Source organism: Microtus oregoni, unplaced genomic scaffold (assembly GCF_018167655.1).
Source record: "Microtus oregoni isolate MIOR12 unplaced genomic scaffold, Mior012 000050F_ref0000143, whole genome shotgun sequence".
Lineage (NCBI taxonomy): Eukaryota > Metazoa > Chordata > Mammalia > Rodentia > Cricetidae > Microtus > Microtus oregoni.
The window spans coordinates 8,814,717-8,831,849 of NW_024543256.1; the positions used below are offsets into that span (position 1 = coordinate 8,814,717).

Consider the following 17,133-nt stretch of genomic DNA (forward strand, 5'->3'; position numbering starts at 1 on the left):
CTGAAGCTGTCAAGAAATTCCCTCAGCTTGCTGGCTGAGTGCTACTTTAGGATTGAACCTTGTTGAGCTGGTGTGAAATGTGACTAGTCATTGGGATCCCACTTACAGCTTAAAATACACGAGTTACTGGTTATAAAATCCTAAATACTTTTATTTTAAGGTATAGGAGTCTTGCTACTTCTGGCGTATAGTGGGGCAATTTGGCACAGTTCTCCAGACAGCATAGTAGACTCCCAATACACATTGCTTGCTTTAGATTATGTTCCTGTAAACACCTTGACTTATCCACATACCTTTTAGGTGAGGCTGTTGAAATGCCCCCCAACAAACCCACCTCTTGTGGGTGCTAGGAATTGGGTCCTCAGGAAGAGCAGCAAGTGCTCTCAATATGCTGAGTTAGCTACTACGGCCCATGTCTGGGGTTTAAATTTTTTGGTGTGAATTTAGGGGGTCAGAAATCAGCTTTTGAAAGTTTCCTACTAAGGGTTCCAGGGTCAAACCCAGGTCATTAAGACTTCCTGAAAAAATTATTTGCTACCTTTAGTATCTCAGGTGGGAGATTTTAATACCATTTTTGTGGATTGAGAATATCGGGTATATATGCTTGCTCATCGCGTGGGCAACCTTGGTGGTCCTCCAGCCTTCTGAATGCTGTGGTTATGTGTATGCACAATTGCTTTGTGAGAGTATATAGTTAAATGGATGGCACGGATTGGCACGTCTGCTAATTTGGTTGAAACTGCCTGAATACCTCAGTTTGTCAGGGTAGTTCATCATTTGGTTGTCTTTATTTGCAGTGCCTCCCAGTACTGGGATTAAAGGCATGCTACCACACCTGACCATCAACTGCCATCTTTCTACCGAGGAAGCTGATTTCATTTTTCTTTTGCAATAAACTAAGCAAATCATACCAAGTGACTCACCTAGTGGTCATCGTGTGGTTGGCAAGTCTTTAAATCCAGGCTCTAGAGCTAGTGAAGTAATCAAGAACAATCCGTTATTCTGGTTCCTGAGGACCTATACCCTTTTGACTTCCTGGGCATCATGCATGCATGTGGAACACATACATGAAGGCAAGACACTCAAACATATAAAAATAAATGTAGATTTTTTTTCCCTAAAATCCTGGCTTTATGGATTCTTACTCAAATATGAACCAGAACACCTGAAGCATCTGTTAGCAGCATCTGACACAAGAGTACCCACTTTTGTTTCAAAAGCCTTTCCAAAAACTTACCAGGACAAGAAGCTTTTAAAGGCCATGACTTTGGGATACTTTATTAAAGGGATCACAGGAAAGAGGCAGGGAGCGTTTTGGTCTTAGTAACACTGGCCATTTAATGTACATCTCTACCTTCAGACATAGTCTAGCCGAAGCAGAACAGTGCCTGAGGGATTTATTCGCGTTTTTAAGGTTAAAGTCCATTCATAGAAGCCTAGCCGTTCTTTCACGGGGAGGAGCTGCGTGATGATGCAACCAGGATTGCAGGCTATTCCTTGACCTAGAGAAGAAACCTGGATGGTGTAAGAACGAGGTCCGCCAATTTCCTGCAGGTTTCTCACAGCTACAGCCCAGGCTAAGTTTGAGAGTGGTTTTTCCCAAACCTCAATGTTGTCTTCCTGAAAAGTCAAGAAAAGAAGTATGAGCATGTGGGGACCCCATTACTGGCCTTACTTGATATTCAGCCTTATTGTCAGAACTATCATAAACTTGGAGGAAAAATTAAGATCAGCCAGCAGGATGTTTTAGAAATTAAAAAGTAGCCAGGCGGTGGTGGTGCACGCCTTTTATCCCAGCACTCGGGATACAGAGGCAGATCTCTGAGTTCGAGGCCGGCCAGGACTACAGAGAAACCCTGTTTTGAAAAGCAAGCAAAAAAAAAAAAAGCCACTGGGATCCTGAGCGCCTTTAATCCTCCCAACACTCAGGAGGCAAAGGTAGTGGGTCTCTGACTTGGAGGCCAGTCTGATCTACAGAGGGAGTTCCAGGACAGCCAGGGCTGCACAGAGAAACCCCATCTCGAAAAACCAAACAAAGGAAAAACTCAGTAATAGCTCTAATTACTCAGTTCGCAAATTCAAGGGAAAAACAACTAAAAAATAAGCCAATCATTTCTTCGTGTATCACAGTTAGGCTTAAGATAATTTGGTACTTAAGTATTAAAAGGCCATCATAAGATACTGCAAATGATAAACTTTAAGGCAGGATAGTATCTTCCTGGTCAGTTTTCTCCCAGGAAGTACTACTTACCTTTCTAAAACAGTACCCCTGCTTGCCCAAGGGGTCTTGGTTGATGGCAATTACATCCTCATTCTGAAGTAGAGCTTTGGCTTGAGAACTGATTTGTCGGAGATCATTGGACATGAGTAGAGGCGCTGCCATGATAGCCCAGAGGGCCATCTGAGTTACCTGCTGGTCCCAACTGAGGCCGAAGTTGCCAATCACTAACTAGAACAAACAGGAAAGGAATGAGGCAAGGGAAAATTCAAATGTTTGGTTTTTTTGTTGTTGTTGGGGCACAGAGATCCTTGCATTCACATTGAAGCATTAAGGAAAACTGGAATGTTCAACACACAGGGCCTCTTCTCGAGGGAAGAGATAAAATACCTGCTTTCCTACCGGGAAAGCTGGGAGTGGATTTTAACAACTGGTGACTTTGTTATCTGTGGAGGCAGACCTCACCCCAATTCCCCAGAATGGTTATCCCAGACTCCTCCCTCCTAGACCATTACCCATCCTTAGGGGAGAGGTCGCACACACTTTATGCTCTGCTGACCTCTATGCTACCAGGGACCACACTAGATTCTAGGCCTTTTAGCTAGGAACCCACCCTCATGGTCACACGTACTGTGTAAGTCTTTCTTTGTTTGGTGGGGCGGGGAGAATCAAGATAGGGTTTCTCTGTGTAGCCCTGGCTGTTCTGGAGCTCCGTAGACCAGGCTGTCCTTGAACTCAGAGGTCCGCCTGCCTCTGCCTCACAAGTGCTGGGTTTAAAGGTGTGCGCCACCACACTCTGCTGTGTAAGTTTCAATGTAGCCACACATAAACTTTATTGTACACCTAGGATTGGAGTGATCACTGCCTGGAAACCTTTTCCCAAATTTTACTGTGTTTTAAATATGTTGACAGTGAACCGCCTGGCATCAGACTCCGAAGTCGGATCCAGGCTGACGAAGTCAATCTGCACTGGGACTTCATTCTCATCTCTTTGTGGGTTCGCTTCTCTGACTGGATACCTGCAACCCCGCTCCCCTCCCCCCCCACCGCTCAGTTGTTCTTTTTCTTTTTTTTGGAGATAAGGTCTTACTATATAGTCCAGGCTAACCTTTCAGCCTTGAATTTGGAGCCACTCTCCTGCTTGTCTCTGGAGTGCTGAGACTCCAGCTACACAGTATCTGTCAGAACATTTAAACAATTTCCTAGATGGTTGACTGAGAGAAACCATTTTCCACAGCACTGTGATGGATGTGCTCATGGAGAACCTAAAAACCTTGCTTGGTTTGTGCTAGGTCCTGCACTCAGACCCAGGCATCAACAGAAACAAAGCTACCAGCTCTTGAATGAGGAGGGCTCAGATCTTTACCATGTCTGGGTCATTCCAACCCCCTGGTCCAGCGACGTCAACAATCTCTTTCTGGTTAGTTGTTGTCCAGGTCAAGATATTCTTTATGCTTTCCCAGGAATCATAAACATCATCATAATTTCTCCAGTGATTGCAATAATATTGGATATCTGTATAATTGGGCTATAAAAAGACAGAATTGGTTAACTTGTTATGAGATGCTAATGATCCTGTTTAAAGGAGGCACTGATGGCCTCTATAGTATACAGATCAAAAGTCTCCCCATAACAAATAACAAAGCCTGGAGTTCTAAATGTAAGGGAATTTCACTAGAAGATGTTCAATTCATATGTAGGCCATATAATTTTAAGTTCCTGATTAAAGTGACTTTAATATTATTTATGCTGGCTATGCACTTTACTGCCTACGTACTGCCTGGCATTATGAAAGAACTTTGTTTTTGACTGGAATCTGTAAACTAGCCTAAAGTGGGCATGTTTCTATTTTTGTAATAAAATAATTACAATGATCTAAATAAGTAGAAATAAGGCTTATAAAATTATATAGGATGCCATTAAACACAATAAAATCTGAATTCGAGACAAGTAATTTGTGGAATGAATCAGTTTATGTAGATATGTAGGTGTGATATCCAAGGGCTACAATGTTGAGGAAAAAGACTATCTAAAAATTTCAAGAAAATAATAGGGCCGGGTGGTGGTGGAGCACGCCTTTAATCCCAGCACTCGAGAGGCAGAGGTAGGCGGATCTCTGTGAGTTCGAGACCAGCCTGGTCTACAGAGCTAGTTCCAGGATAGGCTCCAAAGCCACAGAGAAACCCTGTCTCAAAAAAAAAAAAAAAAACCAAAAACAACACCAAAAAAAAAAACAAAGAAAGAAAAAAAAGAAAATAATAGGGATTGATTCAGTGAGAAAGACCTACCGTCCTGGATTTACATTCTAGTGGGGAGATGGACAAACAAGTAAACAATAAAGATACGCTCTTACAGGGAAACCAAGCAGCAAATGATGAGAGAGTAAATGGACAGCAGACTATTTTAAAATGGAGAAGACTCAAGTTTGCAGCATCTGGTCAGATTTCAATGTTAAGTAGCCAACCCTTTTAAAATCTTGGTTGCAGGCTTGTCAGCAACTTTTCTGAAAAGACTTTATGTCAGCAACTTTTATGAAAAGACATAGACTTTTATGAAAATGTCTTTGTGTTGCCCAGTACCATGCACAGTGAATACACACCGACAAGGTAAATACAGTATGTGATGAACAGAAGGAAATATAGCGCAGGGAGGGAAAGAGCTGTTGGGGGATGGAGAGGCGGCCAAGAGGCAGGTTAATGGAGCCTGATGTATTCCAAATGCAATGGAAGGAAAGCGGGGGGGGGGGAGTTTTAAGGAGGGGACTGATGGGATGCCCTTGACATTTCTCAGAAGACAGTTCTGCTGCTGCTTGGAAAATGGTGGGGGCAGGGAAGCGAGCAGAAGTAGAGAGATAAGGCTGTCAGAGCAGGCTGGGTGAGAGATGAGAGTGGCCTGGAATGCCAGTGTAGATGTGGTGGGGATGACAGATGTTAGTAATTCAAGATAGAATTTGGTGCAAACATTGGCAGGATTTTCTGGTGAACAGTGAAATAAAAGGGGAAAGAAATCAAACACAGTTTTCTGGTTAGCGGAAGCTTCGGCTGTAATTATAAGCGTTCTGAAATTTAGATTCTGGGCTCACTAGCTCACCTTCTGAAAAGGTCTTATATAAAGAGGCCACTCACAGGAGTACACAATGCTTCTCCCAGTCCTGTTCAAGGCCAAGGACATGTACTTATAACCTGTGTGAGAAAACAATGGGTAAAATAAGGGAGAGAAGGAAATCCCCAGCTCGTGCTGAACATTTGAAGAAGCTCCAATCCATGTCTATATTATAAAGCAGTGACAGGGACAGGCTACTCTCTGCTGGGATTGCAATGAGGAGGTGGTGCAGAGAGGATGCAGATAGAGGGAAAAGCAGGGGTAAAGCAGCAGGTAGGATTTAGTTAGAATTACTCATTATAATTCATTTTCAGAGTCCTTGAATCACAAGTGCACAATATATGCCATGGTTAGGCATGGATGAATTCCACATGTATGAATAAATGACCGGGATTATTTCTTTTAAGGCTCAGCTTCCCTGTGGCCCTCAAGTTCTTGTCTCTGTGGCTTGATCTTTCAGCTGATGTTAACCAAAAGTCTGAGAAATGATTATGGCTGTATTTCTGGAAGAAACCATATTATTTGGGCTGGTAAAATGGTTCAGCCAGTAAAGTACTTGCAGGCAAACCTGATGACCTGAGTTTGATCCCTGGAACTCGAAAGGTTGGAGAGAACCAATTCCTGCAAGTTGTCGACACTCTGACTTCAACAGGCATCATAGCACACACCCCCACACAAAACAGTCAGTCACACACACACAATTTTGATTTTGTTGACTATAACATAATTTTAAAAATAAATGTAATGAAAAAACATACCATCTGCCAAGGACGTCATGCTGTCACAGTGACAACCATCAAATTTTAGCAGATCTATACCCCAGTCAGCAAATGTCTGGGCATCAATGTCATAGTATCCAAAACTCCCAGGGAAACCTGCACAGGTTTTATTCCCAACATCTGCATAAATTCCTAGCTTCAATCCTTTGCTGTGGACCTGAAATGAGAAGAAAGATGAATCAGGAAGTAGTTTTCTAAAACAGGAGGCTAACTTACTAAGGCTAAGAGCAGAGAGCTGTGAGCTTTCCCCAAGGCTTCGGGGCTTCCCTAAACCACTCCAGTTTCTTAGCTGAGTTTGCTGGAAGCAGAGCACAAATCCTCCAGCTCTGCTAAGAGAGTTCTAACTATACATGGTGAACTGGAGCACAGAAGTGAGGAAAAGCTGTGACCACTTTAATATTCCTCATGGGATCCCACAGTCTCTTTCCAAAACTGGAACAAATTTATCTTTTTTTTTTAAGTTTTTCAAAACAGGGTTTCTCTGTGTAATAGCCCTGGCGTCCTGGAACTCTCTGTAGACCAGCCTTGCCTCAAACTCAGAGATGCACCTGCCTCTGCCTGCGGAGTGCTGGGATTAAAGGCATGCGCCACCACTGCCTGACAACAGATTTATCTTGAGAAAGGCTAACTACATTTCAGTTAAGCCTCTCTGAATCTGGGTGAGCTTACTTAATGCAAGAATCCTGCTAAGTCATACCATTTCCTGACTTGATGTCTCCTTTCCAGTAGTTTTCCATCTACTGAACTCCCAGTATTTGCTCATTGGTTGTAGATTCTCATTTGTCCACCTGGATTGACCCTTTTTCCTACAGTCCTGAATAAAACCTGCTTAATGACCCTTAGCTAACATCAGGCTTCTTCTGTCTTTAGTAGTCTCTGCAATGTATGCGCTTTCATTTTTTAAAATTCATTAGTGGTATAACTGTGGTAGTCTTGTCACGTTGCCATAGAGATAATACAAGCATGCTTGACACAACCAAGCTCTCCTTTTCTTCTAGAGAATTCAGTGGTTTCAGAAAAAAAAAAGTTTCAACAAGACAGACAGGCCTCAGGCTCAGGAACTATTGTGAAATGTGTATATGCTGATGTGATGATAATTCCATCAGGATAAATATAATGAACAGCTAACAGCAACCATTTTGAAGTATCACGTGGCCTGTTTCTCAATAAGCTTTTTTAAGTGCACACAGACCCATAAGTAAAGAAACATTCCACTCCAAACTCACATAATTAGCTAGGTGCTGGATCCCACTAGGAAAGTGCTGGGGATCTGCCTGAAGGCGGCCCTTCGAGTCCTTTCAGGAGCCATCCAGCAGTCATCTATACAGAGGTATACATAACCTGCGTCCTTCCAGCCATCAGAAACCATGAGCTCTGCCATCTGCATGAACAGCTGCTCGCTGAAAGAGAATTTCCAATAGTCATTCCAGTTCATGAGATGAAGGCCCACGGGCTCCCAGTGTAAAGCACTTTGGGATTTGGGTTTCTAAAAATGCAGTGATACTGTGGTAATAATTACAACCCATACGAGGTAAAATTAACTCTTTCCTGTTTCTCCTCTCCCTCTCTGCCCATGATCTCTGCTCTAGGACTCACACAAGGGGTGGGGCCCTCAGTTCCATCCCTAACCACAAAAGAAATAAAACCTCCAAATAATTGAACTAAGAATGAGACATATGAAAAAAATCGCAAAGTTATTGTGGCTAAGAAGTTGTGGTGACACAGGTTTGAAATGCTGGCTATTGAGGAAAATGAGGCAGGACGATTTGCAGGTCTAAGGCCTGCCTGGCTTATATCCAAATAGAGGAACCCCAACAGAGTAAGAGTCAGTAGAATAGACAGCTTCTGCACCAGCTTTCTCTGTGTACAGGGAAACAATCTCATTCACAATAGTAACAGAAAGAAAAACAAACAGAAAAGGCCAAGCTATCTAGAGAGTATTATGTTTATCAACCATGTTAAAATTCTCATGCTCCTTAGTGGTTTGAATAAATAGAGAAACATAATCTTACTCTTGGCTCAGAAAACCTTGAACCCCAAACAGACTTTTGAAGGAATTTGGCAAAAGATTTGAAGAGCTCACCTAAAAGATGAAATGCTATAAAAGATGTGCTATAAAAGAAGGGAAGCTACTGCATGTAGCATGGCATTAGAACACAAAGATTACTGTTATTTGAAACTTCAGAAGGAGCTCCACCCATCTCATGCCATGAGTCTTGTAGTTTCCCCAGAGAATACAAGGTTTCACAATCACCTTCCTGTTTTTCTCTCTTGAGACAGGATTTCTGTGTAGCCTTGGCTGTCCTGGAACTAGCCTTGTAGACTATGCTGACCTAAATCTCCCAGAGATCCACTTGCTTCTGTATCTGATTAAAGGTGTGCACATTCCCACCAGGCTCACAATAAAAACCCAGCTCTTGTAGACCAGGCTGGTCTCAAACTCAGAGATCCGCCTGCCTCTGCCTCCCGAGTGCTGGGATTAAAGGACGTGCGCCACCACCGCCTGGCCACCCCAGCCCAATTTAAAAAACAATTAAACTGGGCATGATCTTGCATGCCTGTAACTCCAGCAAAATAGGAAGTGGTGGCAAAAGACTAGCTTGATCCACATAGGGTGACCATGTCCCCAAATCCAAAGGCAAGGAATTCAGCTTAGTAATAGAGCACTTTCCTAGCATGTGCAAGGCCCGCGGCCACGTCCCCAAATATCAAGAAAAACAAACAAGACTTAGTCTAAAAAGCCGGTTTCTTTTATGATGTCTGACCAACACCCTGATTTTATCTTTATAGGCATTCAGAGAAATAACTTGTGAACATAGAGAGGGTGTTGTGGCAGCTGCCTGTAGAGGCAGTTTTGCGCCACTGGGTGACCTTTTTATGTTTTCAATAATATTTTTAAAGAAGCCACTAATACTTGGTGCTTAATCTTTTTAAAATTACAGATTCATTTAAGAATTTGAAGGAAGGGGGCCAGGCAGTGGTGGTGCATGCCTTTAATTCCAGCACTCAGGAGGCAGAGGCAGGTGGATCTCAAGACCAGCCTGGTCTACAAATGCAAGTTCCAGGACAGGCTCCAAAGCTACAGAGAAATCCTGTCTCGAAAAACCAAAAAAGAAGAAAAGAAAAGAAAAGAAAAGAAAAAAAAATCTCTTCCCTAGAAAAATGCCCACAGATTTTTAAACTTACAATTCAGTTTTCTATACATGCCAGGATAAAGACATCTGTTTCATTTGCCTAATTGAGGAGGTCAGGGCAGGAATGGTGGTTGGTTTTTAGAATGGGTTTAACTGCAAGTTCATCTGTGTGAGATAACCGTTTTAAAGGTCTTACTTTTTGAGACAGGGTTTCACTTTGTTGCCCTGGTTGACCTTGAACTCAAAGAGATTCGTCTGCCTCTGCCTCAGGAGTGCTGGGATTAGTCCTGTGCCACCTCGCTCAGCAATTTTACAGCTTTGTGTGTGTGTGTGTGAGAGAGAGAGAGAGAGAGAGAGAGAGAGAGAGAGAGAGAGCTCCTTGAGTTAAAAAAAAGATGCTAGTTTGCAAACTAGTATTGTAAACATCAGATAGCTTTAACAAGGTCTCAACTCTCACCTTTGATGTGTAAAGTTCCTTCAGGTCAACTTTCCAGCCTGATGCCACACTCAAGGAAAAGGGGTTGAGGGACATCTCAGTGATCTCATGGTTTCTCTAACTCTCGCTTCAGTACAGCCAAAGAACCCGTGATCCAAAAAGAAAAAATGACATTGGTCTTAGTCATCCTCCTACCCATTCCAATTGTGCTTATGGCTAGCTCAAGGCTATCACTAAACAAAGGCAGAATACAAACCCAAAGTGTCTGCATTGAACCAAATTATATATGAAAAGCTCCCAGTGCAGAAAGAGAGGGAGAGGGAGCAAAGCAGTGGCTTGCTGGCTGTTTCTCATCTCGGGGCAGCTCACAGTTTAGGGGCAGTCCAGATCCCGGATGGATGTTTTGTTGGGGATAAAGAAGCAGCAACAGTAGGGGATCTACTCCTTCAGCTCAAATGTTCCCATTCCTTCTACCAAATACGCCCAAAGAAACACACGGAAAGAGAAACGGCCACTCAATATCTCATACCTGATGCAGGAATCAGGCTCTTCTTGGCAGTCGAGGTTGCACATGAACCGTTCCCAGTGCAGCCAGCCCATTGTAGGAGTATGTGCCAAGCCATTGTCCAGTGCTTTGGCCCCAAGAACGCCCAAAAAAACTAAAGCCAGGGGTCGAAGCGCAAGCTCACAGACCAGTCGCGGATCTCCGCTAAAAAGCTTCATGGTCACAGGAATTCTTTAGTTCAGTTTCCTGCAGCTATCAGCTTTAAGTTTACCCTTGGGGCGGACCAATCATGGATGAACTATTTAATAATGACATCATCGTTTCTCAGGCAACTGGACAGTTAGCGCCAGCGGTAGACCAATGAACAATCACGTAAGACATACATTAACCAATAAGATTGGCGCTCTCTTTACCTTGGTCCACCCCATTTCCAAACCGGGAGGAAGTGCGGCACCTCAGTGATCCCGAGTTTAAGCCGAGAGTTGCTCACGTGACCGAGATCTCACATGACGTAGGCGCTCACGTGATCAATCGCTTACGTGAGCAGAAGTAGTTCTGGTCGTCGTCTATCGCCTCGCTATAGCTGTTTGAGGGAAGAAGGAGGAAAATCCCCCGGTCTCGTTGGAGGTTGGTGCGTGGGTGGGAACTGGGGACCCTGGGTGGTGATAAGGAAGAGCAGAGCGGAATCCGGGGTCGCCTCCGCCTTTTTCGTGCTCGGCTTCCCCCCCCTCCGCGTCCTCCCCCCTCCCCCTCCCCGAGTGTCGGGAAGCGGCCTGCGCAGCGCCTGGTGGGGAAATGGTGGACGGTCGTGCGGTCGTGACTGTGTGCGTGTTTTTGTAAATCGGTTCGTGTGGCCGGGTCTCGGGGACCTTTCCTCCTCTTCTCGCAAGAGGGACCCATAAGGTGAAAAGCGTTTCAAAAACACGGCCCGGAGTTAGGAGAAAACCCCCCAAAAACATAATGAGACCCGCGGTCGGAGTACCGCTCCATCCATTCAGGCGCTCAACTGTTCAAATCGCCCGGTGGTCGCGAGGGGTCCCGAGTGAATTCCACCCTTAGAGTGTGAGCTGGGCTATTACTGCGTGCTCGAGAGGCGCCCAGTAAATGCGTTTACTTAATTATTCGAACGTTTGTTTTTCTGCTTATAACGATCTACGCGTTGAATTTTGGTCATTCGAAAGGTAATATATTCGTTTAAAAGGGACACTTTCCAGCTCTTATTACTGTTACAAAAAGTGTGCTGTAACACAGGTACAAATACACAGATTCTTAACTCACAAATCCTGGTTACTACGTTAGGTAACAGAGTCCTGGTGGCCTTCTCAGGAAATGTAAGGAAGCAAAACCTCCCAGCCACAAGGGAGGACCTATTGAGGCAGAGTGCTGTAGAAATCACCGTCGTCCCTGGGATGTTTTGTCAAATTATTCTTTCAGCAGACCGTTAGGCATGCATAAAAAAAGAATGGGAAAAACGCATCAATAGCCACTGCTAACATGTGAGGTCCAGTCGCCATCAGCTCACACAAAAAGGTTTTAAAATTTTTTTGGTCGTATTTCCCATGCTTGTATTTTTTTTCTAAGATTACGTTTGTTCCAATACAGTGAGTTTAAAGGATTAAGACTACGAAATTGTATAGTATTAAAGTGAAAAGCCACCTCTGCTGCCTTGCCCTCCATTTGGTCCCCAAATTTATCTTATACGAAGTTCCTTTCAGATCATCTCTCACACGTTTATACACTGTGTTTTATGCTTGTATTGTAATAGGAGTAGGATTATACTGTATATATCCATTCATTCAATGTATTTTGGAAATCTTTCTAGGTAAGCGCAAATGTCTTTCATAAGTGGTTGCATAGAAATCCGTATAAAGGTAGAAATAGAATTTATCCGTCTCTGTTGAAGGCTATTGAGTTTTCTCATTTTCTGCCATTACAGTGCTGCAGCAAACATTCTTAAGTATTTCTGTCGAGCAGATTCCTGGAAGAAACTCTAGCAGGGTCAAAGGGTATGTGAATTTTTACTTTAACATAATTGAGGTTATAAAATGGCTTTGGTCTTGACTCATTTAAAATTTTTATAACTTTATATTAATTGTATACTGGTCCACTTTTCTCCCTAAAATGCCTTTCCAGCAATAAGTCCTGCTCTTAATTTCAGATAATTCCTTAAGGCACATACCTGAAGTGGATTGATTTTCTTTCAGAAGGTGTGGTAAATACTATGAAAATATTTTTCCAGAATAGTTAGCAGTTTTTATCCTTCTAGAGAACTCTAGTTGTAAATAATGTTGACTTATTGTCACAGTTTAATCTCCACTGTTTTTGATTGGTGTTAAAAATGTTTACTTTACTTTAAATTTCATTTCCAGTGATTGAAGTTTGAAGCTTTCCCAGACATTTTCCCTATATACTCCTTTTCTGCTGTATTTAAATTTTTTGAAGTTATGATTACATCATTTTCCTCCCTTCACACCCTCCTATGTTTAATTACCTCCCCATTTTCCTCTCTTTCAAATTTGTGGCCTCTTTTTCTGAGTTGTTACTTGGCGGCGAGTGTGCATGTTCCTGAATATCCAACTCCAGCCTGCTCAGCCTAGTGTATGGGTTTTCAGGACTGACCATTGGGTGTTAGCATGTTTTGACTAATTAGTGTGTTCTTCCTACTTCTCCCACTCATTATTTCTTAGTTGCCTGCAGTCCTATATCTTCTTTTTTTTTTTTTTGGTTTTTCGAGACAGGGTTTCTATGTGGCTTTGGAGCCTGTCCTGGCACTAGCTCTATAGACCAGGCTGGTCTCGAACTCACAGAGATCCGCCTGCCTCTGCCTCCCGAGTGCTGGGATTAAAGGCGTGCTCCACCACCGTCTGGCTAGTCCTATATCTTCTTTTGTTTGTTTTGGGATAGGGTCTCACCCTGCAGGCCTGGCTTTCCTGGAGCTTACTAAACAGATCACGTTGTCCTTGAACTCACAGAAATCCACCTGCCTCTGCTTCCTGAATACCACCACACCTATCAACTCTTAATATTCATAATCTTTTTTTATCAATTCCTACAGATTCCACTTTATTATTTAGGCAGATAGCATTTTTCCCCCTACCTCTTTGCTGCTGTTTAAATGGATCTCTTGACACATCTCTAAGAGGTCATTTTTTAATTTGCTCTTTTCACCTAGCCCCCCGGTCTTCTGTTTGAAGGCTCCAGTTGCCTGGGTGATAAGTCTGAAAGGGCTATAATGACATCACTCCTGTTTAAAATCCATAAAAGGTGCTATATATATATTCCCTTCTCCACACCCAGCGTCAGAGCAGTAATGTCCCAATGTCTTAAGGTTTGGGGGAGGTATATGTCACACAGTGGTGTGAATACTGAATCATCATGCTTGGGAACCAAACAAGAGTCTAGCCTCCTTGTATTAAATAGAACCCTCAGGATCTTACCTCTTTCTTGACAGCCCTGTCTTTTGATTTCTGTCTCCTTCCATTTTGTACTCTATTAATTTTTTTTTATAAATTGTTTCTGGATCCCTGAATAGGATCAGGATCGTGTGATTCAATTAACCATTCTGCCTCCAATTGTTAACACTTCATCAACCGATCCTCCTTTATTCTGTGTATTTGCACTTACCTTTGGTAAAGGCATACAGTTCTCCTTTAGGACTGTAAGCCCTTTCTGGGCTCGTTGATTCTTATGCATCAGAACTGAGTACTGGTCCTAGCATCTAAAAGATGCTTGAATATGTAAATTCCCATTAATGTTTTTTCTCTTAGGCTTTAATAGTTCTGTATTTTATTGATTTGCATGCATTGTTTATATTCTTAGGATATTAATGGCCTTGTATCTTATTAGTTTTGTTTGTTTTTTGATTTAAAGAAAATTTTAATTGTATATAATGAGATATAGTTTTATTTGTTACCTTTAATTTTATTTTATTTATTTATTTATTTATTTATTAAGTATACAACATTCTGTCTGTGTGTATGTCTGCAGGCCAGAAGAGGGCACCAGACCTCTTTACAGATGGTTGTGAGCCACCATGTGGTTGCCGGGAATTGAACTCAGGACCTTTGGAAGAGCAGGCAATGCTCTCAACCACTGAGCCATCTCTCCAGCCCCTGTTACCTTTAATTTTAATTTTCTCTCTATGGTGTTAATGCATTGGGTCAGTGCAGAAAATTTAGAATATTCAAAAAAAGTACTAAGATATTCCATGTATATATTCATGGAAGCAAGTCTTATAGTACTGCTACCAAGAAATAATCACTATTCATTATACTGGATATATGCATATAGAAATGGAATAAGAAATTGTTAATTGAATGAATTAATAGTTTTATGCAGTCCTTTTGTCCATGTGGCTATCTTTTGAAGTTACTGATGTCAGCTTCTATAACAGTTTTGTTTTCTCTTAGTATATTGTGTACAATTTTTCATGACAATACTTTTCTAATTTTTTTAAAGCCACATTGAAATTGTGTTGAACCAAGCTTGCCACCAAGAGCCCAACAGTCACCATGATGCTGAGCACAGAGGGCCGGGAGGGATTCGTGGTGAAGGTCAGGGGCCTCCCCTGGTCCTGCTCAGCCGAGGAAGTGATGCGCTTCTTCTCTGATTGCAAAATCCAGAATGGCACATCAGGTGTTCGTTTCATCTACACCAGAGAAGGCAGACCAAGTGGTGAAGCGTTTGTCGAACTTGAATCTGAAGATGAAGTGAAATTGGCTTTAAAGAAAGACAGAGAAACCATGGGACACAGATATGTTGAAGTATTCAAGTCCAACAGTGTTGAAATGGATTGGGTGTTAAAGCATACAGGTCCGAATAGTCCTGATACTGCCAATGATGGCTTTGTACGGCTTAGAGGACTCCCATTTGGCTGTAGCAAGGAAGAAATTGTTCAGTTCTTTTCGGGGCTGGAAATTGTGCCAAATGGGATGACACTGCCGGTGGACTTTCAGGGGCGCAGCACAGGGGAGGCCTTCGTGCAGTTTGCTTCACAGGAGATAGCTGAAAAGGCCTTAAAGAAACACAAGGAAAGAATAGGGCACAGGTACATTGAGATCTTCAGGAGTAGCAGAGCTGAAGTCCGGACCCACTATGATCCGCCTCGAAAGCTCATGACTATGCAGCGCCCGGGTCCTTATGATAGGCCAGGGGCAGGAAGAGGGTATAATAGCATTGGCAGAGGAGCTAGGTTCGAAAGAATGAGGCGGGGTGCCTATGGTGGAGGGTATGGAGGCTATGATGACTATGGAGGGTATAATGACGGGTATGGCTTTGGGTCTGGTAGATTTGGAAGAGACCTAAACTACTGTTTCTCAGGAATGTCTGATCATAGATACGGAGATGGTGGGTCCAGTTTCCAGAGCACCACAGGGCACTGTGTACACATGAGGGGGTTACCATACAGAGCCACTGAGAATGATATTTACAATTTCTTCTCACCTCTCAATCCCATGAGAGTACACATTGAAATAGGACCTGATGGCAGAGTTACAGGCGAGGCAGATGTTGAGTTTGCTACTCATGAAGATGCCGTGGCAGCTATGGCAAAAGATAAAGCTAATATGCAGCACAGATATGTGGAGCTCTTCTTGAATTCTACTGCAGGGACAAGCGGAGGAGCTTACGATCATAGCTACGTAGAGCTCTTTCTGAATTCTACAGCAGGGGCAAGCGGTGGTGCTTATGGTAGCCAGATGATGGGAGGGATGGGTTTATCCAACCAGTCTAGTTATGGAGGTCCTGCCAGCCAGCAGCTGAGTGGTGGGTATGGTGGTGGATATGGAGGTCAGAGCAGTATGAGTGGATATGACCAAGTTCTTCAGGAAAACTCGAGTGACTATCAGTCAAACCTTGCTTAGGGAGAGAAGGAACATCAAACAGCTCCAGGAATAACAGCTGTGCATTTATAGGAACTGGATAGAGTAGGAAGGATGTCCAGCATATCCAGTATGCTCGGTAAATGGGTAATACAATTGCTTCTGATCACTATTGGTCAGCTTCTTTCTTTCCTTTTTCTCCTTTTTTTTAAGAACAAAATTTAAGTTTAATAGTTTTGCATTACAAGCTTGTGATTCATGCTTACTGTAAAGTGAAAGTTAAGATTGTTTTCAAACTTTAAGCTCAGCAATTTTGAACACTGAAATATTCATCTAGGACGTAATAACAAGTTCAGTATTGACCATAACTGTTAAATCCACTTTCAGCTTTCCTCAAGTTAGTTATGTTGTAGGAGTGTATTTAAGCAGTAAGCATATTTAGGTTTAAAGCAGTTTCACTTATGTTAAATGTTGCTCTTATACCACAATACATCAAAAACTTCAGATGCATGTTGAGAAACATGCTTTTCTGTAAAAATCAAATATAGGAGCTGTGTCTATGATTCAAAGTGACAACATTTGGCATGTTTGTTAATTCTAGCTTTTTGGTTTAATATCCTGTAAGGCACGTGAGTGTACACTTTCACTTTTTTTTTTTAAAAAAAAAGATCTGGGACAATTTTGAGATGTGATACCAATACTTTAGGAGTTTGGTCATGTTGTTTGTATGGAATTCTGAGGCTTTGGTTTAAATCTTACCTTGTATTGTGAATTCCATTTAGATGTATTGTACTAAGTGAAACTTGTTAAATAAATCTTCCTTTTAAAAACTGGAAAAATCTTGAATAGTTTGATTTTTTTTAATTATGTTCTATTATATGGGCACACAGTAACTTTTAAAGTTCTCTGTAGTTTAAATGTAAATTTTCAGGTTTTTTTTGAGACAGGGTCTCAAATATTCCAGGCTGTGAATGACATTTAAATTTTGATGTTTTGGGTTTTTCAAAACAGGAGTTTCTCAGTAGCTATGGAGCCAGTTTTGAATCTTGCTCTATAAAACCAGGCTGGCCTTGAACTTACAGAGATCTGCCTGCCTCTACTTCCTGAGTGCTGGGATTAAATGTGTTCACCGCAGCAACT

General features: G+C 42.3%; 2 protein-coding genes and 1 non-coding gene across 3 annotated transcripts; 1 reads left to right on the forward strand and 2 right to left on the reverse strand.

Moving 5' to 3' along the window:
• Positions 1–1,356: 1,356 nt before the first annotated feature.
• LOC121437100 (alpha-galactosidase A-like) lies at positions 1,357–10,516 on the reverse strand. Its single transcript, XM_041636939.1, is given in 8 exon segments — positions 1,357–1,620; positions 2,252–2,449; positions 3,585–3,746; positions 5,309–5,400; positions 6,079–6,256; positions 7,326–7,396; positions 7,399–7,499; positions 10,199–10,516. Coding segments are annotated over 8 exon segments (1,260 nt in total). The 5' UTR covers positions 10,393–10,516.
• A 2,955-nt stretch (positions 10,517–13,471) lies between these two features.
• Positions 13,472–13,572, reverse strand: LOC121437290. The gene has a single exon (XR_005972952.1). It is a non-coding gene; the product is annotated as a small nucleolar RNA U13 (small nucleolar RNA).
• A 1,087-nt stretch (positions 13,573–14,659) lies between these two features.
• On the forward strand, positions 14,660–16,800 carry LOC121437182 (heterogeneous nuclear ribonucleoprotein H2-like). The gene has a single exon (XM_041637033.1). The coding sequence runs from the start codon at positions 14,686–14,688 to the stop codon at positions 16,033–16,035; it is 1,350 nt and encodes a 449-aa protein (XP_041492967.1). The 5' UTR covers positions 14,660–14,685; the 3' UTR covers positions 16,036–16,800.
• The last annotated feature ends 333 nt before the right edge of the window (positions 16,801–17,133 follow it).

Coding starts and splice junctions, on each gene's coding strand:
- LOC121437182 (XM_041637033.1), top strand. CDS start 14,686: ATGATGCTGAGCACAGAGGGCCGGGAGGGATTCGTGGTGAAGGTCAGG.